Raw genomic sequence first — 23,326 nt, forward strand, 5'->3', positions numbered from 1 at the left:
GTGCTCCATGGGCATTCCCTACGTGTAAAGATGAGATTAAGTGTAGATGGTAGCGAATAGGTCTGCATATTCTGCGCCCCCTTTTTCTTTTTTAGTCCTTTTTATTTCAATGTTAAGTCTGGATAAATTTGCTAACCAAATTCAAGTATCTCAAATAAGTTGTAGTCACGTCTGCTTTGAATTCTTCTCTCTTAGTTGCATCTATTCATTTATTCTTCTTCTGAAAAATATCCTCATCTTGGGATTAATTGTATTGAAATGTAAAAAGAAATGGAGTCATCAACTTACAAACAGCTCAAAGAGTTCATAATGTTCTGCAAAGAAAAAGAAGGGGTCATCATGAAACCTATTTAATCCTAATCATTGGTGAGAAGATGAGAAGAGTCCCTGCGAGGTACCCTCTAAAACAGCACCAGTGCATTGCACATGAAGAAAGTATGGATGGTTGTGCTAAAGCTCATAAATACATTCTTTTAGCCAGTCAGTCTAATTTCTCTCTTTAATAAATAAGAGACTTATGGTATCCTCTTATTAAAGAAGTATAAAACATATGATTATACATATAGAATCACTTTGAGGAAATTTATAACGTTATGTTACTCGAGCGATCTATTAAAATGGATCATATATCCCGAAGCAAGAATTTTCTTGGTCAAAGGACCATGTTGAGAGGAACTCTAGGTAGTCTAAGGTTAATATTGGACTATATAATTTGGAAAAAAAAAACACGCACGCACACACTAAGATCAGTTTGTTTCCTGTTTCAAGTCGGCTCCTTCGGGCATGTTAACTCTGTACACACAGGTTTCAAGTCAATCAAGCCTAAATGAAAGTCTCTGAAAGTTTACCATGTCCAATAAGTGCAATGAACAAGAATGAAAATTCCTCAACAAATGCTATTATTACAAATGCTACATACCACTATGGCTGCATAAGAAAGGTTTCAACATCACCAAATCCATGTAACTGAAATAAATGAAATAACTTTTATGATCAGATACTTGTAAACAGCTGTAAGAGACTGAAACATGAAAACAAAGTCACCAACCAGATGACAATGAAAGCCATTTTCATAGGAGAATTCTCCATAAAAGATGCTTCACTGTAAAACCAAGTTATTTGATTGTACCAATCAAATTGCTTAAGCAAATAACTGACATAAAAAATTAAAGAGATATAATATGTTCATCCCCATAAACAAAAAAAATGAAATGTAAGGACATATTTCTTCCATTATTTGCTGAGAAACAACAATAGGAGATTCATGATTCATTAAAACTCAATGATGCAATCTTCTTATGTATAATAAGTGCCAAAAATTAATTTAAGGGCCAATACCAGTACAAAACTATGTTTGCAAGTAATAGGGTTCTCTACGGCCTACATAGAACATGAGAATGCATGGAACTGCCTTATTGAGAGACGTGAAAATCAATGTCCCTTCAAGCTTAAAAAGGAACAGGAAAGAAAATAAAACAACAAAACGGAAGCACATAAAGATAAAAATACCTCTCCTACTAAGTCTAACTGCCTCTTTTCCCTTTTACATTCCCTGATTCTAGATAATTTTACCTAACAACTAGTTATAAGATCTCTCTACCGACGACCACCAGCTTTTCTTGCAGGTGGGGCTGAGTCTTCATCATCAGATTGGACATCCCCATACTGCCACATCCTCAACCTCTTTCGTTTTGCTTTTTCTTGGAACTCTTCCAGGTTATCAAGGGCTGCCTTTCTTTCCTTTGTGTCCCACCTCTTCTTTCTTTCTAGCCTAGCAAGTCCATCCTGCAGGACAAAAAGATCAACTCTCAGCACAAAAAAGAGCATCAAAACCCCTAAGAGATCAATCCAAAATGCTCACTTCTATTCTGGAAAGGCTGATGATATCATTCTTTAGAATTTTTTAAGTAATTATAAAAACACGTGCTCATAGTGTTGACATTCAGGCAAAAACCAGTGAATATATTGAAGCCATATTTCAGTGTAATAGAAAGGACCTATTAATATAATATTCCATAATAGAATGGCATGCACTTAAAAAATAACAGAATGGCATGCACTTGAAGTCAATGGCTGTGTGAAAACAGAGCCACTTCTATATTTTAATCTAATTTAGAAAATAAGCTGATTAGAAAATAAGCTGCAAACAAAATTAAACAACTTCAGACTTGATTTACACACCAATAAATGATCTGATTTAATAACTAGACAATGTCAGAGATAGTACAGAGGTCTAATATACTGTATGAACATTAGAAATGTGTTTTTTATGCTGTCAGTTTTCTTTAATCTCTCTATTACTCTCCATGGATTGAGCATGAAATGCCATATACATGCACCATAATTACGTGGTGTCATGCCTGCTGAGCATGGCATTTCCAACTGTACTCTTCTTGCCTTCATTTCAAAACATAAAAAGTATCCACTCCAAGACTCACTTCTCGAGATTTAATGGTATTACTGCTTGGGACCATCTTGAAGCTCCAAGCCTGCTAGTGAACTTCTAATCATTACTGAACCAGTACCACCCCTGGATCCGATTGTTATGGCAGTTTGAACATAGCCCGTCTTCCCTAGCATAAACTGGCAGAATTGTTAATAGATTTTAGCCATCTGCTGCTGATGGACTAAAGGCAGCCTTCTTGGGCTGCTACCAGACCTTAGAGCTCTTGATCCTCTCCTTAAAGGGACTCATTTTTGGCTGGAAGAATTCTGCCGGACTTGTTATAATATAGTAATTGACTGCATGATACACTTGGTGCAATTGAGGATAAATTGAGAGAAGGACAGCTTCGATAGTTTAGACATATAGAACATAGGCCGAGGGATGCACCATGACAAAGGAGTGATTTAATACATATAGAAGGAAAGGGGGGGCAGAGATAGACTGAAAATCACATGGATGAAATAGCAAGAAAGAATTTGATATCACTATATCTTTCAAAAAGTGTGGCCCTAAACAAAGTGGGATGGAGGAAAAGGATTCATGTAGCTAACCCAACTAATTTGGGATTAAGGCTTAGTTGAGTTGAGTTGTATGCCTGGTGCCAATCATCAATTTCTGCCGGTTCTTCCTTTCTTTATTAAAAGAGTTTCATATTCCGAGAGAATAGGATCATCCTTTTCTTGTTCATGGTCCTGACAGCCTCAAAATCCCTCCTTCCTGTTTGTCTTGCATCTATCCTCTTGGTAAGCACCGATCGTAATCTAAACTAATTCACCTCCAATGTACCTATTCTTTATTGAAGGATTTCAGCTAGTACCCATTGAGCCTTTCTGTTTCTTCTCTTGTCATTATTTTGGAACTTTATTCTAACATGACCAGTTTTCTGTTTACCGGCAAGACTCCTGTCCAAAAATAATAATTATTGTTTGGTTCAGGGGATGGACAATTGCATCAGTTTTGATTGTTCATCTTGTTCAATCCATTAAACCCATAATGGGTACAACAACAATTTAGTGGTCCCATGTAGCCTTTCCCCTTCAACATTTTCTTGCCTAGGGCCCCAAGCAGGGGTACCACGTTGCTGGTCCCTTTTTTACAACTTTGTGTTCCACCGTTAGATTATTGTGGACACCAAAGAGATCCCTATAAAGGAGCCAACCTCCTTATGCCACTCAGATACCATCTGTTCCAGCTTGTAACATCCACCTACCGCTAAGTGAGCTTTCCGGTTTCTGATATGCCCTCCTTGTTTGCATGAGAAAGCAACTTCTTTGCTAGTTACCCTTTGCCTTTTCTTTGAAGTCTGAATCTCATTGGCCTGCTACTTCCAATTAGGCTTCTTCAAGTGCAAACAGATATTTGCTCCTTGGTCATCCCCTTCTTTAATTAGAATTTGCATAAGCCATGATCTATTATCTGACTTAATGCTTGTTTAGGCATTCATTGAATTGAGACATTGTTATCTACCTTCTTCTCGTGACATCTCGCTTGATCCACTTTTCATTCATGTGTCTGCCCAATCATCACATCCTCATCAATATACAGATTACTTTGGAAAGGTGCTTATGCCATTTTTTTGTCGTCCAGGCTTTCTAGTTGATCAGGCTAAAAACGCCTAAACTCCGTTATAGAGACAATCATGAATTCTTCAATCATCATCTTCAGTTATACTTAAAGCTTCATGAACCTACTTTACTTCCACTCGTACATAGTGTGGCATACTATTTACAATAATCACCTTGTTTCTGTTGTCTTTGGCTTGCTTATAGTTTGCAGATCAACTTTCACTAATTGGACATCGACCTCTAGCATCTTCAAACGATCACTTCCACTAATTGCACATCAACATCTAACACTAAGGTCATCTTCAAACTTTTGCCTCAAGGAGATATGTCAAGTATCAAAAATTTTCCTTGTCGGGTGCTTTCACAGATGGCAATTTTACCTCTCTTCTACATTTTCTAAATACCTATTTAATTATCTTTTCATGAGTGTAGAGAACATTGATGGCTAACACCATTATGCTTGTTTGCACATCCATAATTCTACTAATGCCACACAAATTTGCTTATTACAGTCTTCCTTGTTGCCGGATGGCTACAACAGCCAGCTTAACCTGCCACCAACTTACAGGCCCTCAGTTTGCAGCCATCCATTGAAAGGTACACTCCTTGTGGGGGTTAAATTCTGCTTGTTGCAGCATCTATGCAATCAACTTTCATAATTATGACATCAATATTTACCAATTCAGTTTCATGTAACTTCGCTCAGCACCATCAAACTTGTTATAAGCATTGCATTCTCACCTCTGACTTACTAGCTATATCGATGCACAATCATTCTCTTGATGGTCATGCATCTCTGAATATCATCTCAACTTATCCTCCCATCTTGACACCTTAGCTACTAATTCTAATCCTGCTCATGTCGTGGTCATTATTCTTCCCTCTCTTCCCGTCCATGAATGTGCACTTGCTTACATGGATTACTATTCTCATGGTTAGCCTGGGTGAACGGTCAACCTTGACTTTGAGACAAGAGAAGGGGAATGGGAGGAAGGTTGCTGGTCTACTTAAGCACACAAAGTACAATCATTTGGAAACACATACTATAGCGGACCATTATAGTACTGATGCATTATAATATAGTAATATAGTGGTCTGGTGTGGTGCAAATAGATTGCACCATATATTTGCTTAATATGCTTCCACATAAATTTATTTTCTGCAGCAGTTTTCACATGGATTTTATGTGTCATATATGGCGCATCAATGCACTCCTAATGTGGATGTTATTTTCTTCAATGAATCCAGAAACTTATATATTGGATTCATCTAGGGATGGAAATAAGCTGAACTCCCGCAGAACTAGCTCAGCTTAGCTCGAAAGTTGACCTATGCCTATCGAATACCAAGCTAGATTGATTTCGGCTTGAAGAGGCCAGAAAATCAAGATGATTGGAAACAACGAATTGAGTGAGGTGTCGAAGTTGACTGCAATGTGGACAAAGGGGAAGACATTGGTAAGCCAGTCTAGACGTTAGAGCACTGAGGTTGATTATCATGATGAGAGGCTCAAGGTAGAGAAGGGAAGGTGGCAAATGCAGAGGAAAAAGGGCCAAGGAGATTTGGGCAGCAACAGGACCAGTAGCTAGAAGATGGACAAAGTAGGGGAGACCGGGCACTACACTTACATTCTGTCATTCACCATCATCAGATGATGCACGCACACAAGAGAGAGAGAGAGAGAGAGAGAGAGAGAGAGAGAGAGAGAGAGAGAGAGTTGAAGATATTGACACAAGTTGCATTAGCAGGATATTTAAGGTTAGGGTTAGCCACAAGATGGGCCCCTCAGATGCTTTCCTAGGATTTCTTTCAGCCATTAGATCAAAATCTAATGACTAAGATAACTTAAGTGTCTTATCACATGTTCAAGAGATAAGCAAGAGATGATGAGGAGGTGTCAAGAGGGATGCACGTAAAAGGAACCTGACAAGTGATGGAGAAGGCGGAGGGGAAGCTATGGGACGAGAACAAATGGCAAAGGATGGGAAGGGGCTAGCTTGCGATTAACTAGGAGACAATAATAACTTAATCTAGAGATTGAATCAAATGGCATGAGACAAGGTGATATAATGTGGTTAATTATTAACAATGTTACTCTGACACTTCAAAATTGGGATTTTTGCCGTGTCCAAAGTCCAAACATTTGGACACCTAGACATGGAAAAGAAAAATCCAGACTTTTCCATATAAACTTTTGTCACCTGTACATAGAAGCTTTTTTAAGTATAAAATAACATTAAGAAAAGGTTTTATAAATTCAATTAACCAAAATGAAATTACTCTACCAATTTATGTACATAATTATATCCATGGTATGTCGTACTGGTCCGAATCGAACGATACAAGGCATACCGTACTGTACCGGTTCATTACCAGTATCCAGTACGGATGGCGTACCGACATTCGGTACCACAAAAATTTATCGTACCATACCATACCAACACGGTGCTAGTGTGTACCAGTACAGGGTCTGATACTGAGACGACGAACCTTGATTTTATCTATATACTATGGGGACATGCCTTCTATCTGATATTTTGAAAGATCCCTTTGCACACTTGACACCCATGTCACAAGTCCCAGTGACATTGATTATAATATTTTTTTTGTTAATAAAAAAAATACATAATATATTAAATATATAATAATATTTAAAATAAGTATATATATCTCAAGCTATATCAAGCTGAACATGATTGAGTTGTGCCTGAGTTTGGGTTGTTTATATTAAGCCCACAACCTTAGCTCACATTGGATTGTTCCTCATCAAGCAAACTCAATTCGAGCTAAATTTTGGGATGAAGAAGTTGCTCACAAGCAGCTTGCTAGTTTGACAGCCTCAATGACATCAAGCACTAACTCCACATTTGCTTCTCATGTTTCATCTAATTTGAATCAGCTGATTATGTGAATGTCTTACAGCCTCAGTACTGTTGATCCCTTCACTGTTTATATAGAGGCAAAGTAGTTGAGCTCAAAGTCAAATGATTTCAAATTAGAACACTACTGCAGAAAATAGGATAAAAAGATTACATCTAAAATTTTATAATTTTTCAGAAACTAGCATGCAGAGATTGAAAAAAAAAAAGGAAGATGCTGAACCACCATCCAAGGAAAATCCTCAAAGGCCAACAAATTAATTGGCTATACTCATGAAAAACTGGGGGGAAAAGTAATTTTAAAGAAAAAATTCTCAAAAACTTGGAAGCTCCATCAAGCAACAAGGACTATTTGACATAGATAGGGCTGGCACTTGATCCAAATTGCTTGCATAGACTCAAATCTAGGCTCAAGCCAAGCTTGTTCAAAGATTTTAGGCTCAAAATTAATTCGAGCCTCAATAGTAAGGCTCAATATTATTAGTTATATTATATTATATTACTTAAGAGTGTGGGACCTCAGTTCATCTACTCCTTGCTCCCTCCCCCTTTGCTATTTAGATCTCCAACACCACCGTGCCGTTCCACTTCTTTGTTCTTTCCTAACATGGCAACACATGAATGAAAGGCTCAAGCTTGAGTCCACCTCTCTCCAAACTTTGGTTGTAATCCTCCACCAATAGCAAGTTCCTCCAACACTTTGCTTTACCCACCAAGATTTCCCTACCATTTCTTTAATGACAATGAACCCCCCCTCCCTCCCTTGGCCCTACTCCCCATCCCAACCTAAACAATTTTTCTATTGCTTTGGATGTTAATACACACCAAAATTAATGGTTCCAACCAAGGTTTGCTGTACCGAACGGTACTATACCGCACCGGTATCGAAGCAGTATGTAGTCTTGTACCATACCGACACTCGGTACATCTTGCCGTTTTATACCATACCACATACCGACACTACAATTTTTTTTATTACTTTCAATGTTAATACACACCAAAATTAATAGTTCCAATCAAGGTTTGCTATACCGAACGGTACTATACCGCACCCGTACCGAACCAGTACGCAATCTTGTACCATACCGACACTTGGTACACTTTGCCGTCTCATACCATACCACATACCGACACTATAATAGGATGGTACTAGTACCAAGTCCGGTATCGAGATAACGAACTTTGGGTTTCAACATAGGCTTTGAAATTTGGTGGGTAACAGTTTGCTAATTACTAAAATAAATGATTTTTTAACCTAATTAATTATATAATTATTTGTCATGTCTTTTGGGGCTTTATAAAAGATTGAAGCAAGCTTTATTTCAAGCTTGACCAAAGCTCAAAACAACCTTAAACCAGAATTTTGATTCAAGCTTGAATCAACATCGATTTGAGCTTGATTCAAGCTTGAAAGGATTTCGTTCAAAATAAGGAAATCAAACCAATCGAAAGAGGCTCATTGTCAGCTCGGCTCGAAATTAAGATCAATTAAGGCAGCGAGCCAAGCCCAATCCAAGTTGTCAGGCTCGAAATTTAACTCAATGCCAGGCTGGATCTAGCCTATGCTCAATCAATCAAGCTCAGCTCGATTACACAACTAAACAGAAAGATATTACTAATTAGACAAGTGTGGTTTTAGTACAGTTTCTTAGAGTCTCAGCCTCAAAATTTCCTTCCAGTAAGACTCTAAGTTAGCAATGCCTGGAGCTGTAAACTAGAAATTAATGTATTTGCATATTGGCTCTTTTGTTTAAGAAAAGACAACTTAAGTGGTAAATACAGCTCGACGAGAAATAAATAAATATATAAAACGAAATTTGTTAAAGTTAGATTCCAGAAAATTTCTGTAAAATATTTTGTAATCCTACTTCTCTTCACCAGTCTTTTAGATCTATGATATTCAGGGCCTGATCTGACACCTTACCAAGTTCAATCAAATAAAAATTAAGAATGGGAAATGTGCTCTAACCTGCAGCATGGCAGCATTGACACTGGTACCAGCTTCCACATCAACAAGTGTTACAACAAGAACTGTTCCAGTTCCCTGTCCTTTTACTTTTCCTCCCGAGGTATCTCTTTCTTCAACCATAGCCCTGAACTCCCTAGAGCTGTTTAGAGTGCGCTCGCTCAGATACTCTGCAGCTTCTTGCCCAAAATCATCCTCTAAATTTGGGACTTTAATGTATGCAAGGCTGCACAGTTGAGCCAAACCAGGTGCAGATGAAACCGAGGGATCCAGAGGTCGTAAGCGACTGTAGGGAACTGTTTCTTGGTTTCCATAGTCAATATAAAACACTTCAAACTTCTCCTCTGGTGATTCCACAACCCCTCGTGGCCCATTAACAATCTTTGCATGCAAATGAAAGTCTTAAGAAAAGTAAAAAGAAGCAAAAAATTATGATAAAATGACTAATCCAGGTTCAACATTACTATCTATGGAAAGCTTACCATGGCTCTGTTCCAAGAGTTATCTACAGTGAACTGGGCAAGGACTATATCACCCTTTGTAGGACTGAAAGCTCCAATAACTGGAGCTTCCTGGAGATTCAGCGAGGCAAGCTGCTGCTGAATAGCAGCCACCTTCTGATCATCAACTGTCTGGACATAGAATTTGCCACCACCTAGGACTTCAGTGACCACAACCTGAAAGTAGAGAAGAGAAGATGAACTACGCGTCCAAGTAAAACAAGCAAATATTTTTCCTTTTTCACACCTCCAGTACCTTAAGTACTTCCTTCTGTTTGCTTTCAGTTGTGGAACCATTAGCTGGTTCTTGGCCTTCAACATAGTTCTCCCATATCTTAAAAAGAAAGAAGAGTGGTGTCAGGAGCAAACCTTGAAAGCTGTAAAGATCCAAATAATTTGGTAGCCATTGCTTACTTTCAATCTCTGCTGTTTTGCGGATTGCTCAGCCTGTGCAAGGAGGTGAGCATCTGGAATCCTGTCTGTACCAAATGATGTTTGATGCTTTGCCAGTCCTGCTTCCAAAAGAGTCACAGCCATGTTGGTCCTTGACTCCCACAGGGAGCCCAAGAAAGTTCCAGTCCTATCAACTGTCTCAACTTCTATCTGTGTGAAAATTCTTTTGTTTCAGAATATAGAAAGCAGCAAAATTCCATATTATCAAAGAGAGGTAAAATCTGCACCTCAACATCCCTTTGCAGAATTTTCCTTCTCATTAAAGCAATTGCTTCATCTGAAAAAGGCTCATCTCGACCAGGGCACCTAACACCAGAAAACGAGAATGCAATACTACATGTCTCTTTCGGTATCAGTAATTTAAAACGGTGACCGCTAAGAACATATTCAACAACAGCATTGAGTCTTCTAGTGCGTTGTAGAAATGGCAAGAAATCTCTCGCTTTCTTTGCTGAGGCCTGAGAAAATCATAAATTACAGATCAACTCAGCTAAAAAAAATCCCAAACTCAGGCAACACACTTGAAGAAACAGTTCCAATTCTCACCATTGTCAGATCTGTTATATGCATCACCGGAGGGTCCTTGGCAGAATGAATCCCTTTCTTTCCATTGGTAGCACGTGACTCGGCTGCCAACAAAGCATCATAATAATTTGACCGTTCTTCAAAATCTCTGTGTCTGATGACAGTGCCAAAGCCACGTCCGACTACTAGCTCAGCAACATTTATCCCTGCTGGTCGACCACTTGCAGAAGGTGGAACAGGAGCAGCATCATCACCCTCAGCTTTGGAAGGAGACACCAGGAAAACTGAGCCAAAATCCATTACTCTAGAATCAGCCGAGCCAGCTGCACCTATTGGGTTGGGTCCATCCACCATGCTTAACTTCCTAGAGTACTCCATTGACACATTTACCTGAGGACATTAATGTTGTTATGCCATAAATGTACCACCACATGTTCAATGTTACAAATCACAAACTATAATGCATACTTGACGACCGATAAGACGTGTACGCAAAAATTCCCTAGCCTCACGAGCGTAGGGTGCAGGTTTTTCATCTCTACGAGGATTGCCCATTCTAGGGGACCTGATGCTTGAAAGATTCACCCGTCGCTCAGCCAGTGGACTGCCATACGGGACAGAGTCATCAGCAACAATTACACAGTCTCCACTTACAACCTCTACCACCTAGAGAAGCCAGAGACAAAAAAAACAATATCAAAGGTCTGGTAGAAAGAGAGCTGCTGTCAACAAAAATTTAAAGATATCTCGAAAGCATGTAACCTTTCCCGTGAAGTTTTGGTCATGGATAGCCTTCGAATTTGTTGCAGGTGGCACATAGTTAGTCCAAATTCTTAAGCGGTCTTTTTTGGCTTGAAGTTCAGCAGCCTTTAGCCGTCGTTTCGCCTCATCTTCCATCATATTTGCACTCCATTCCACGTATTTAGCTAACCCCTACACAAATGAGCAGAATACTTTATCAGCATGATTTTCCAAATATAAAAGAGCATTGCTTATCTGACTTTTTAGCATGAATCCATTTTCAAGATTATGCAAGTGCAATATAAAGGACTACAGTGGAAAGGATCTCTTGCACTGAAACTATGTAGGTTAAATCCATGCACCTGATTTTACTAGTATTAAAAAACCTTCGCTGCAAAAGTCACTGTCTAACTCTAGCTCTTTCAGTAGCTTACACATAGAACATAATTTTTATAAAGAAACAGATACAGCTAAGGAATATTTAGTTCTTTTTTCCCCTTTTCTGAATCAACAGCACCCAAATTCTAGATGCCAGATCAAGTACTATCATATTTCATATTAGCTTATGCATCCATATGGTTTTAGTAACATATCTTTGGATGGTGATAAAGGATTTTCATAAAAGCTAATATAATTACAGGTATAAAGAATTGGAGGTGAATAGGAAGAACACATTAAATAGAAGCAACACGGGGTAGTCCCAAAGTGAAGACCTAACTTCAGCCTAAAGATCATTCCAAAAGAAAAAGGAACCGCAAGCACAATGCTTTTGGTATAACAATATGAATCATACAAAACAAATTACAGTAACACAGTCTATATCACTCAATTGCTATTGTTTTCCCTATTAGTTTAAGGGATTTTGAGACACTTTACATTCTATTAGCCACCAAGAAAAAGAAAAAAAAAAATCCTTCGAAAGAGAATAAAAAGTCAAGATCAAGAGACAGGAAGAAAAATATCAAATGAAAAGTAGTTCTTTCTATTATTTTTGAGAGAGAAGGAGAGAGAAGGGGGGGAGAGAGAAAGAGGGAGAGAGAGAGCGGATTGCAATGCCCAAACCTACACACAAAAGAAACATATAAATATGCATATCTAAGAACAACCAGAGTTGAAAGCATGTTGTTTAAAATACAAATCTTCAGATATCTCATTAGGAAATTCTAAGCACCTAATATACATACGGAATTTCATCTAAAAAATAACAAAAAAGTCCACCCAATAGGACTAAAAAAAAGGGAAACCTAAATCCTCAAAGGAAAGTACTGTCCCTAAAAGAATAAAACGAATTCAAATAGAAATTAGAAATGCGCCTAGTTGCTGTTGTTGCCAAAAGGAAACCATATGTTTCTCTAGTTTTTTCCTTGTCAAAGATGGGAAAAACTTCGAGCCACCAAAAATATCCTTCCACCACTCTACAATCCGTGCCTTTCTACGTCCCTTCATTTCTTAGCCTCCCAAGTTTCCACTCTTTTTCTTTACAAAAAAGCCCTGCTACCTCCCTCTTAAATCTTAATCCTGCCTAGAAATAGAAAATTTATTTCTTAATACTTCACTCCACAGATCCGTCACTTATCCATCCCAACAGGATTCAATCGCTCTCTAATTCTATTGCCAGATAAATTGGAAGGGGTGGCCATGTATGATAAACAGTGGCCATGTATGATAAACAGTAAAGTCAAGAAGGGCCCTCTTGGGATTTATGGGGTGCCATGTCCCCCTGAGCCCAACCAAACCTCCCAGGACACATTTTCAATCCACCCCTAGTTTCAGATGTCTTACATACCCCTCAAAGATCCTCACAGACTGTTGTCCCTCCCATCACAGATCAAAAACAGCATGCAGAATAAAGCAGAATAGGGCGTTCAAGCCTGTATAATGGCAAAACACTAGAGAAGCTCTCTTAACCCTACCATAATGTTCAGAACTTTTCTACCATTTTCATCTTGCTATCACAACTTTCTTCACAACCGCCAGCCAAATTGCAACCTAAATTTCCTATTGTTTAGAAAGATTATGCTCTGTAGAAGTTTGCAAGTTAAAAAGTTCAACATTTTTTTTCCATTTTTAAGATACCTCTGCAAAAGGCATCAGATATCTTTCATGCAGCAAACCTCATAAGAATAATGAAACAGTGTATATTGCACAAAACAATTAAACAATCTTTTGGTCTAAGCAACATTCATAGTAGATACGCAGCTAAAGACATTTCTCAAAAATCATAATATATGACTCTTCCACACCATAAAATACAACCACATCATAATCTCTCAACTACTAATGACAAAATACACACCTCCAGTGGTATAAAATATCAATAGAAGGATAACTCCAACGCAACATTTAAAGCTATTTTTACATCATGAAAAGATTCATGCTCTTAAGCTGCATTCACTCTTAAATTATTTGCAACATGTACATATGGCTTCCCAACAAGGCTTTCATGATTGCTTCAAAAAGATATGAGATCCAAGCATCGACTGCCGCCCACCATTGAATTAAATCATTGCAACAACCACTTTGTTTTCATACCATTGCCAAAGTGACTTATTCCAATACAAATTTTAGGTCCCATAACTGCTATTTAGGTAAAATATGCTGTGAGAAAAACATATCTTAAAAATTATTGTACTATTAGATCCAGAACCACAAAATATTCCCTTCATTCCTCAATGTGCAAACTTCAAAGGAGACGCATCATTTGCATATTAGAGATTCATGCCCAATTACTACCATTACCAACTCATAACAAAACCTTCCACCAAAAAACTCAAGATAAAGAGAGGAGACGACGTTAATTGCCAGAAAATAGATTTATCAGGTTTCATGAACCTTCTACAGTTCTACTATTTAAGGTAATAGGCCACCTTACAGTCCAACTTTCACATCTCCCATGCCTTATTTCAGCCATATGGCCCCAAATATCTTCAGAGAAGAAACCTCTTAAGGCAAAGGATAAAATCACTTTCAAGTTCCATCTGTTACACCTTCAAATAAAGTGTTATGCCCAGCTCTTTCAAACCTAAAAGCAACTTGTCCTTCTAGATTTTGAACTACACAGTTTTGGCACTATTAATGCTTCCAGAAAAGACTATATCACATTTAAGCAGTTAAAGGCTATAAATTCAGGTGGAATTACTTAACAAGCATAAAAAGATCCCTTTTTCAGCAGAAGATGGGGCTTCTAACGAAACGATGCAACATAGAGTATCAAAAATCAGAAGTTTCTAAACATACCAAACAGAACCATCACTTTATTCATGAAAAGCAACAACTTTAGGTGAAACCAGTAAGAAGAATATGAAAATGCATAAGGGTGTGAACATATGACTGATGTGCATAAGGACAAGCATGGTGTAGTTCCAAAATGATCTCAACCATTTCTCTATAACATTAGTAGGCATATGTAGGCGGACAACAAATGCATTTAATAAGAATGATGGTACGACTACATTTGATGAGTTTCCGTGATGGAATTACACGTGCACCTAAATAGTCCACATTTTGGATGTAGGGCCCACATGCCTAGTCAGCATGCCCCTTTCATTGAAGCAGCCAAGATTTGCGAGTTGCAACAGGTATTTCTGAAGTTATGAATCATTTTGGTGTTGTACTGATCACAAGGGCACTTTTAATCAGCAAAGAAACTACTTTCTTGATATAGTGAAATTTCTTTTCTTCTAATCTGATAATATAGTAGAATATTAACAAAAAAAAAACAGATTTCAGCAGAAATTAATTTCTCCTATTTTCTCTCAGAAAGTGAACATACATTTTGTACAAGCTCCAGAGCCAAGTCTTTTGCAGTATCTCCATCAGGATAGTATACCGAACCAATTAGATTACTAAATTTGTCTACACCTTCAAGCACAATCCGGACCTGTCAGTTCCAAGAACGAGCTATGAAGTTTACCGAAAACAAAATTTGCAGTAGAGCCCAAAGCAAAAGAGGACGCCTGACTCACATCTCTATTTAAAGCGCGGATCTCCGTGAAGTGTTTAGCTTCTCTTCCAAAAGGATCTGGTGCAACTTCAGTCGACGATGCTGTGGAGGCTGCAAGCCTCTGAGCTGATGTTAGAGTCGTTCTAGATTCAGTGGGAACTTCTTCATTTGCATCATTAGTAGTTATCTCAAGTTCTGCCACAGCCCTTCTTCCCATGGATGGTGCCTATTGTTAGACATAGAAGAAAATTAAAGAAACTTATGTAAGACGGACAATAACTACATAAAGAAGTAAAGTTTTGCAGCAACAAGAATGATGTTGATTATATAGTGGTGCAATACCTGAACGCCTGCAACAAAGACCTGGACAAACTGAAACTCTGGGAGCAGATAAACACGAACAGTGCTGCCATCACGGACCTGTTCCACAATTCCCTGCATAGGCTTGCCTTTGTTTGCAGCTAAGAGACCCATGGCATCCAAATTACTAGGGTCCCCAACAGATGAAGGGGGCAGTTCCCTAATTGATGCCTCAGAAGCACCAGGTACCTGGAGAAGTTATCAAAGAAAGTGGATGATAGTTAGTTAGCTATTTGTACTTCTTATGGAACCTATATACTTACAGAATAATCAAAGTTTGCAACAGGAAGAAAATGAGAACAGTTTGTGATAGATCAAAAGACGGCTCTAATGCAATAGACAGACAGAAATGATCCATATAACTATTCTTCCTTGATTACAAGCTAAAGATTGTCGGCTAGGAAAAGTGATATAGAAATATATACATAACAACAAAATAGAAGAAAAGCATAATGACCTTGCTCCAGCGGCCTAAACCTTGTTGCTTCGCTTGCTCTTCTAGACGCAGCAGTTCTGCCAAGAAAGGACTTGCTTCACCTTTTTGTTGACCCTGCTCCCTAACCTGGTCGAGTCAATTCATTTAGCCAATGATGAAGGAATAAGATTAGTATCAGCTATAGTAGTAATGTGATCAAAATGATGAACAAAGATGGACAATTATCCAATTACCTTTGCCCACCCTTCAGAAACAACCAACAATGCTATATTTTTATCCCCAAGAAAGACAGTACCAAATTCTCTCCCTATGGATGGAACTGTGTAGTCTACTCGGAAAGTGACCTCCTACAAAAGTCGAGACCACAAACATGACAATCAGATTGTACGTTATTCAGTGACATGCAGATATGTGTAAGACTAAGCGATGATCATTATGATTCAAAATAAAGACCTTTCCTATGCAAAGTTTCCTTAAAAATTCTCTGCTATCCCATGCAAAGGGTTCATCAACTCCATTACGGCGGGCCTGTACATGAACAAAATGGTTCATGTCAGCAAAGATGTCTTAGTTATACCACACCATAAATGTATAAGTGAACATGGTCATGACCTTAGATAGAGACATGTCAGCAAACAATTGAGATAGATGCCAAAATGTAGTTATTCATAAATAGGCAAGTGTAATGCAAATAGGTGTCTTAGTTACACCATGCAATAAATGTATAAGCGAACATGCTCATAACCTTAGATAGAGACACATGTCAGCAAACAATTGAGAGAGATGCCAAAATGTAGTTATTCATAAATAGGCAAGTGTAATGCAAATTGTAAGGGAAAAAACTTATAATTGCATTATTTCATTTTAGAGAAAAACTTGCACATAACTTGATGCGATAGTATAATATCAGAAAGGCAAAAAAGAAAGTGAAAAATTTGGAAAAATAATTTCTTGTACAAACCCAAGGATAGAAAAGGTGAAAAAATCTGTTGATTGGACTACCCTGTTAATAAGATGTATTTCAAATTTAAATCTCTTTTTTCAATACAGCTCGTGAAATGAATCATTTTAATTAAAGCTAGCAATCAGATAAATGCAATGCACTTGTAAATATATATATATATATATATAGAAATTCTAAAGAGAAGAGTGAGATCTCTCTCGTATTTTTTCTCTTATTTTCTCAACATTAAAACGAGGAATTAGAACCAATACAGGTTGGGATCACAAAGGAAGAAAGGGCACCAATAACTTGCCTCCCAACAAATGGGGATTAGATATGATGGTTTTTCTTTCCCTTTTTAGTGGAAGTAAGCGAGGAGTGGAGGGTGGAGAGCATAAATAGAGAGGTGAAGTAGAGTATATTAGTTTTTCTATTTCTTTCCTTTAGAATCCACTTTTTCTTTCTTTTTTTTTAAAAGCCAAGATTTCTTTTTTCTTTTTTCCTATCTAAATTATTGGAAGTGAGAAAAGTGAAGCGTACATAGAGCTAGCACCAGGCTTATTTTCCTTTCTCTAAAAAACTAGCTGGAATTGTTTAAAATAGGGGTTAGAATCTTAAACAGGAATTAATTATGTATTATGGAAGAAGTGAAGGGCATTTAGACGGATTCACAAAAGAATATTTCCCAAATAAAAAATTATTGTATTTTAATATAATATATAGATGGCATCCGCAATGCATTGAAATAGTTCTTTAGGTCTCAAATCATGTACTCATGACACATAGTTTGCCATACCGGACAGTACCACCTAGTACAGGGTGTACCAATACCTATGGGGTATCGAGACTCAATACACCTCCTTGACTAAGTGTTAATACTAAGATATGTATCATACCAACACTCGGTAAGAGGAGTGAGAAAAGGAAGGACATTGGGATTGGAAGAACTTGGAAGGAAGAAAGATGGTAAATTTTAATCATATGATTAGACGACAGGTCCATATTCAGTAGATGTTACTTTTCCTTCATGGAGGCATTCATGATACCGATGACAACAAAACAGAGCAAAAAGATGCAGGATAAAAATAGACTCAGGTTCAGAGAAATGTGTGGACTCAAATGCAATTCGGGAACAAAAATTGACAGATGTGATATTCTTATAATTTTCCTAAATTTCAGAACTGTCTCTTTTTATTACTGTAAGTATTAAACAATATGTCCTGCATTGTAGCAGCCCGAAAGATACATGAAGACGAAAATACAAGATGGGTGTCAGATAAAGATAAGTAGTTCACATGATAAATTTCCTCTGCTAATAGCTGTGTGTGTGAGTGTAAGCGCTGTTATGAAAATGCAATATAGCACATAGAATAGGAAATTTTAGAGCTGAATATCACCTGAAACCATTAAAAAGAATATGCAATAATACTTGTCAACCTATATAAAAAAAAGGCTAAGCTCATTGGTTCAATTTTTTGTCAAAGTATGTAACTTTATTCTAAATCCTCAATAGAAGAAAAGTCAGCTTCTTCCTGCCATTCAAATCACAATTTATCTAATGGGAACCCCATTCTAGTACATATACCAGTCTAGGAGCAACGAGAGAAGACAATGTGATGGTCTTCTCTGGGGGGATCTCTGCTTTGGCGCTTCCCATGATCACAATGCAGTCTCCAGAAGGAACAGCCTTCACTCTTCCCCTCAGCCATCCTGTTGCTGCAGGTGCTGTTGCCATATCAAACAGCTATGACCTGTTGTCAGTAAAACGCCATGGAAATTGATCACCTCGAGTTTCAAGTTTCCATCCTTCTGTTACAAATGCTTCTACTCTCATGAAAATTCACCACGGATGCACAGAATATCTCTCACTATGGAATAATTGCCAAAGAAGGAATGATTAAGGAACAGACAGAAAACAGTAACAACAGCCCATGCACCCGTTGCAATCTAAAGTAAGCTAACTATAAGATCATAGAAATAAGAAGGAAAATGGCTTCACAATCAAGCATGCATCGAGAATGTTAAGCAATCCAAAAAGATCAAAAAAGAAAAACGAAGGAAACAAAAACACTTCTTTCCGATTTAAACCAAGGAAGTTATGGTTCGAGATCACCAGAATAACACAAAAACATGTTTTATTTTAACAGATCTGCAAGGCATGGGCATCAGCTGAATCAATCTGCAAAAAGATCCCACTGGATCTCCAGAACTCCAAAACCAGGGTTTTTATCAAAAACGTTAATTCTACTTCAGCCAACCAATGGAAACTCTTATAACATGAGCCAAAATCAACCCAATTCCAACAGAAAAAACGAAACGCAAGAAGAAAGCAGAGAAAGTCGGATTCGATCTATAACCAGACGAGAAATCAAAGCACACATCCTAGCCTATCAATTCTGTAGACATAAAAAAAACCTGAAATCCAATATAAAATCACAAAAAGATCCTCTTTCTTAGCGATCCGACAAGGGATGAAAACAGATCTGGAAAACAATCCACCTCGACCCAGTTTCCACGGGAGAAGAGATCTCCTCAACGGATCAAGCAGAGCGTGCGGTGTCAGCGATCAGAGATCGATCCCTTCAACGCCTCTCTGCTGGAATCGGCTTCGATTATAACGAGAGGCGAGGAAGGAGGAGAACGGAAAAGAGAGAGAAGAGGGGGTGGAGGCGATTATAGGGAGTTTCGATATATATAAGTGTGAAGCAATCCCTGGCGGCGAGGAAGTTATACCTAATGATATCCCATCCCTTCTCTGAATCTTAGCAACGGCAGTGAAATTACCGAATAATCCTATTCACAATCGGACTGGGTTTCTTTCGCTGGGCTGGTCCATTTTCAGAATCATTGGTAGGCGATTTTCAACAAATAGCTTTATATTTTCCTTTTTTTTGGTAAAAATGGCTATTCATTTCGTATAGTTTTAACATAAGTACAACATGCCAGATCGCGAAAAAGTAACAAAGATAAAGGAGTAGGAGCATCTGATACAGACGTCCATAAAAAATTTCAAAAGTAACAAGGACAAAGGAGGAGGAGCGTCTGATACAGACATCCATAAAAAATTCCCGGAGTGTCGGGCTACAAAGAAGGCGACCCAGTCTGCTGTCTTGTTCGTCTTCCTAAATACGTGTGCTGCCTGAAACTCACCCATCATCTGAGCCATCCTACGCGTCTCTCGGATAAGGGGATGACCATCACCATATCTGTCCGCCCCTGGATCCAGTCGATCACTATAAATGAATCCCCATCAAGATACACCCACTCGATACCAAGTCCCTGCCTGGCATAGAATAGACCTTCCCAGGCCGCCTACAACTCTGCCCTGACTACTGTAATCCCTGGCATGAGCCGCCCTCCTACAGCAAGCATCCTACCATGGTGATCCTTGATCACAAATCCAACCCCGCTAGTCACACCATCCACTAACCTGCTGCCGTTGAAGTTTACTTTGAGATAGCGAAGGGATGGGGGTACCCAAGAAACAAGAGCATATCGGGGCGCTGAACCAATGTAAAGAGTACCTCAGATATCCCTAGTCATCCCAAAAGAAAACATAGAGGCAACTGCAATGACCTCCCTCGCCTGCAGTGATGCTCTATCCATCACCATCCTCGGAGGCGACCACCTCCCCTCAAACAGACCAGCATTCCTGTCCAGCCAAATGTGGTAGGACAGGTACGCCATAAGAATCTCTGCCTCAGCAAATCTGGAGCTCCGCATGGAATCTCTCAGCACATAAATTAGGTCCTGTGTCGAGCCCACCGAGTCGAGTAATGGGACCGGTGACCATTGCCATATCTCGGGGCCCTAGAGCACTGCAGAAAAATATGCTCGGTGGTCTCCTCGATATCTGCACATGCCTCACAACACTGAGAAACCCGCATGCCGCGCCAAACTAGCAAGCTCATAGTCGAAAGGCAGCTCCAAGCTACCTTCCAGATGAAGAGTGCTACACGAGGATTGCCTATGCTTATTTAGGTAGGTGTAGATGCGCTCATCAGGCATTGTTTGCATTTCTTTTATTACTTGCAAATCTTCATGAACGTTTCGTATAGCGGAGTATAATAGATGCTTTATTTTTTCGGTCAGCGATTTATAGCTTTACCCGCGAAGGACATGTTTAGGCTTTTGGCTTGTTGATTCATAGGTAAGTGATAGTTGAACCCAAATTTATAGCAGATTTTATGTAATAGCCCGGCTCTTTGGGCTAATGGGCCGACCCGAGAGGCCAAGACCCGTTAGCAGGGCTGAGCGTACCCTGTTGCACGCGGGAGAAAGAGAAAAAGACTCCGGTTAGGAGTCTTCTTCCCTCTCGTGATCTCGGTGGAATCCTAAACTCTTGGGGTAATCCCAGCTCATTTAGAACTCTAAGATTTCTTCTATTTAAGATCTTCCTCCCCCTCTATTGGAAACCATCACCGTTTTCTCTAAGGATTGCCACCAACCTCGAGTTCCTTCCTCCGAGTCTCCTCTTTAAATCTTCGCCAAAGAAGGTATCGGACCACCTCGCCAGACCAAGATAGGTCTTCCTCTCCTTCTTCTATCTTTCTTATGGTATTTTAGCCAAGATTCGCCTTGTTTTGGGCCGGCAAATCATCAAAAAACTGTTTGAAACAAGGATGCTCTGTTTTGGCCTATTTTCCTTTTGACTCAAGACACCACCACAACCTTCAGCACTGCTGTTCCGCGGCTAGTTGGGGGGAGGGGAAAAAGTTCCCTTGTTCCCCCAAAGAAGAAAAGGAAAAGAACAAAGAAAGAAAAACAAAAACAAAATAGAGAGAGAAAGAGAAAGTTCAGTTTCTCTCTCTTTTCTCTCTCTTCCCCCACTTTCTCTCTTTTATCCTCCCTCTTATTTCTCTCTCTACAAAGTTTCTCTTTCTATCTGGACTTTCTCTCTCTAAAGTTAATTAGACTCTGTAAATACAACTCTTAGTGATTTTTGAATTGATCATCGTGAAGGATCCTGATCTAAGGTCATCGGGCAGTGCACGAACCCCCATCCTGGCCCTGTCATACATTGTTAGATTTGATTACCCCCGATCTCTGTTGAACCATTTGTGCCCTAGTTTGAGCATGATTCGATAAAATTATCTTGATCGGACTGACTTGGAGGTCAAGCACTCCCGCTTGGTCCGCCTTGTAAGGGTGTTGAAATTTTAATTTTTTATGAAATTCTAATAAAAAATATAATTTGGAAATATTACGCTCTAAAAAAAATAGAATTAATTAGATCTATAGTTGGATTGCATTTACACGGTAAGTAATGATCAACCTTTTATAGATTCTTCGTTTGTATAATATTCTTGTTACATCGAATAAATTGTTAATAAATTTATATGTGATTTATGAATTTTACGAGATAGCGAATTGAATGAAAAATAGATATATAAATTAGAGTAATACTTTTCAAACTATTATTAAATTATTTACTATCTTACATCGTATATGCATATTTTGATTGTATTATGATATATCTAGTATTTTATAAAACCAACTTAATGTGTAACAGATTTGAACTCTCAACTTGACTATGTTTTGAACCCTACCAATTGGGGGGTATAAATGTGGTTCTGGCCTACTCCGCAGGATATAAGTGTGATATTCTGGCCCACTTCACAGGATATAAGTACGGTATTCTGGTCCACTCCATAGGATATAAGTGCAATTCTATTTCTGGCCTAGCCATAGGGTATAAGTGTGGCCATAGTTAAAAGGTATTGAATTGAATGTAATTTATTTCGAATTAGATTTATGATTACATACATGAATATTTGTGGATTTTAATAAATTTGTACTTTAAAATAGAATTGATTGTTTCTTTTTATACTGATTTATCGTAATTTGCATTTATCTTTTATTATATGATTGTCTACTTAAGATATTCATTACTTATTCGGTTGTCTAGCTCGTTATACGATTTCTTACTATTTTTACAAATTCGAAGAATTAGCTCGACCAAAATTTTTTCAATATGGGAGAGTGACTAGAAGAACTGCGTCATAAGTTATCTTAAATTAGAGTTTAATTAAATTGATGTATTACCTTAGATTAATATTAAAATTATGAGACATTGTAAGTTGAGTTAGTTAATGAATTAAAGATTGCATATTATCAGTTTAAATTATTCCATGATATCATGTTGAGATGCTTTGCATGCTCATGAGGAGAGCTCTCTATGAGTGCGCAGTGGTTGCTGCGATTCCCAGCTCGTGATCGTAGGTCGGGGGCATGACATTTTATGACAGTTGATATGACAAACTGAATAGGCTGCCTTTCTAGATATTCTTATAAGAATGAAATTATTAAAAGACTTAAATAGCGAGCAAAATCTAGTTTCTCATCATGGAAGGAGAGGGATGAGGAACCGAAGGTCGACTACATGGTCGGAGGTGTATCTTTCATGCAAAAGAATAATTCATCCTTCTTCATGCGAATCCACATTTGAAGCATCTGGTCAGTTTGAGATATGTGCAGACAGATGAATGACAATGCTTGGAGCGCTTTGAGATCTGTGCAGCTGGTGATCTAGTAGTAGAATCATGTTGAAGAGGGTGAATCCTTATTTC

General features: G+C 38.4%; 1 protein-coding gene across 2 annotated transcripts; it reads right to left on the bottom strand.

Moving 5' to 3' along the window:
- Positions 1 to 1,245: 1,245 nt before the first annotated feature.
- On the bottom strand, positions 1,246 to 19,463 carry LOC103723098 (ribonuclease TUDOR 1-like). 2 transcript variants are annotated; one of them, XM_008813909.4, is made up of 17 exons: positions 19,257 to 19,463; positions 18,343 to 18,508; positions 16,268 to 16,342; positions 16,048 to 16,161; positions 15,836 to 15,940; positions 15,361 to 15,567; positions 15,041 to 15,244; positions 14,848 to 14,955; positions 11,097 to 11,267; positions 10,803 to 11,000; positions 10,356 to 10,724; positions 10,037 to 10,267; positions 9,771 to 9,959; positions 9,613 to 9,690; positions 9,339 to 9,533; positions 8,860 to 9,237; positions 1,246 to 1,785 (listed from the first exon to the last, which is right to left on the bottom strand). In XM_008813909.4, exons 2-17 carry the CDS (start codon positions 18,490 to 18,492, stop codon positions 1,597 to 1,599), a joined length of 2,961 nt encoding a protein of 986 aa, XP_008812131.1. In that variant the 5' UTR covers positions 18,493 to 18,508; positions 19,257 to 19,463; the 3' UTR covers positions 1,246 to 1,596. The 2 variants fall into 2 exon arrangements, with proteins under 2 accessions (XP_008812131.1, XP_017702148.1); XM_017846659.3 differs by lacking the exon at positions 19,257 to 19,463 and having other exon boundaries at positions 18,343 to 18,526.
- Positions 19,464 to 23,326: the final 3,863 nt, after the last annotated feature.

This window comes from Phoenix dactylifera, unplaced genomic scaffold (genome assembly GCF_009389715.1).
Source record: "Phoenix dactylifera cultivar Barhee BC4 unplaced genomic scaffold, palm_55x_up_171113_PBpolish2nd_filt_p 000214F, whole genome shotgun sequence".
In the NCBI taxonomy this organism is placed as follows: domain Eukaryota; kingdom Viridiplantae; phylum Streptophyta; class Magnoliopsida; order Arecales; family Arecaceae; genus Phoenix; species Phoenix dactylifera.

What these genes read in the sequence shown, in the direction of transcription:
- LOC103723098 (XM_008813909.4), bottom strand. Translation starts at nt 18,492, where the DNA reads ATGGCAACAGCACCTGCAGCAACAGGATGGCTGAGGGGAAGAGTGAAG. An exon ending in CACGTCTTATCGGTCGTCAA is followed by an intron (nt 10,725 to 10,802) that starts GTATGCATTATA and finishes TAATGTCCTCAG; the next exon opens with GTAAATGTGTCAATGGAGTA. An exon ending in TCAATGCTGCCATGCTGCAG is followed by an intron (nt 1,786 to 8,859) that starts GTTAGAGCACAT and finishes TTTGTCCTGCAG; the next exon opens with GATGGACTTGCTAGGCTAGA.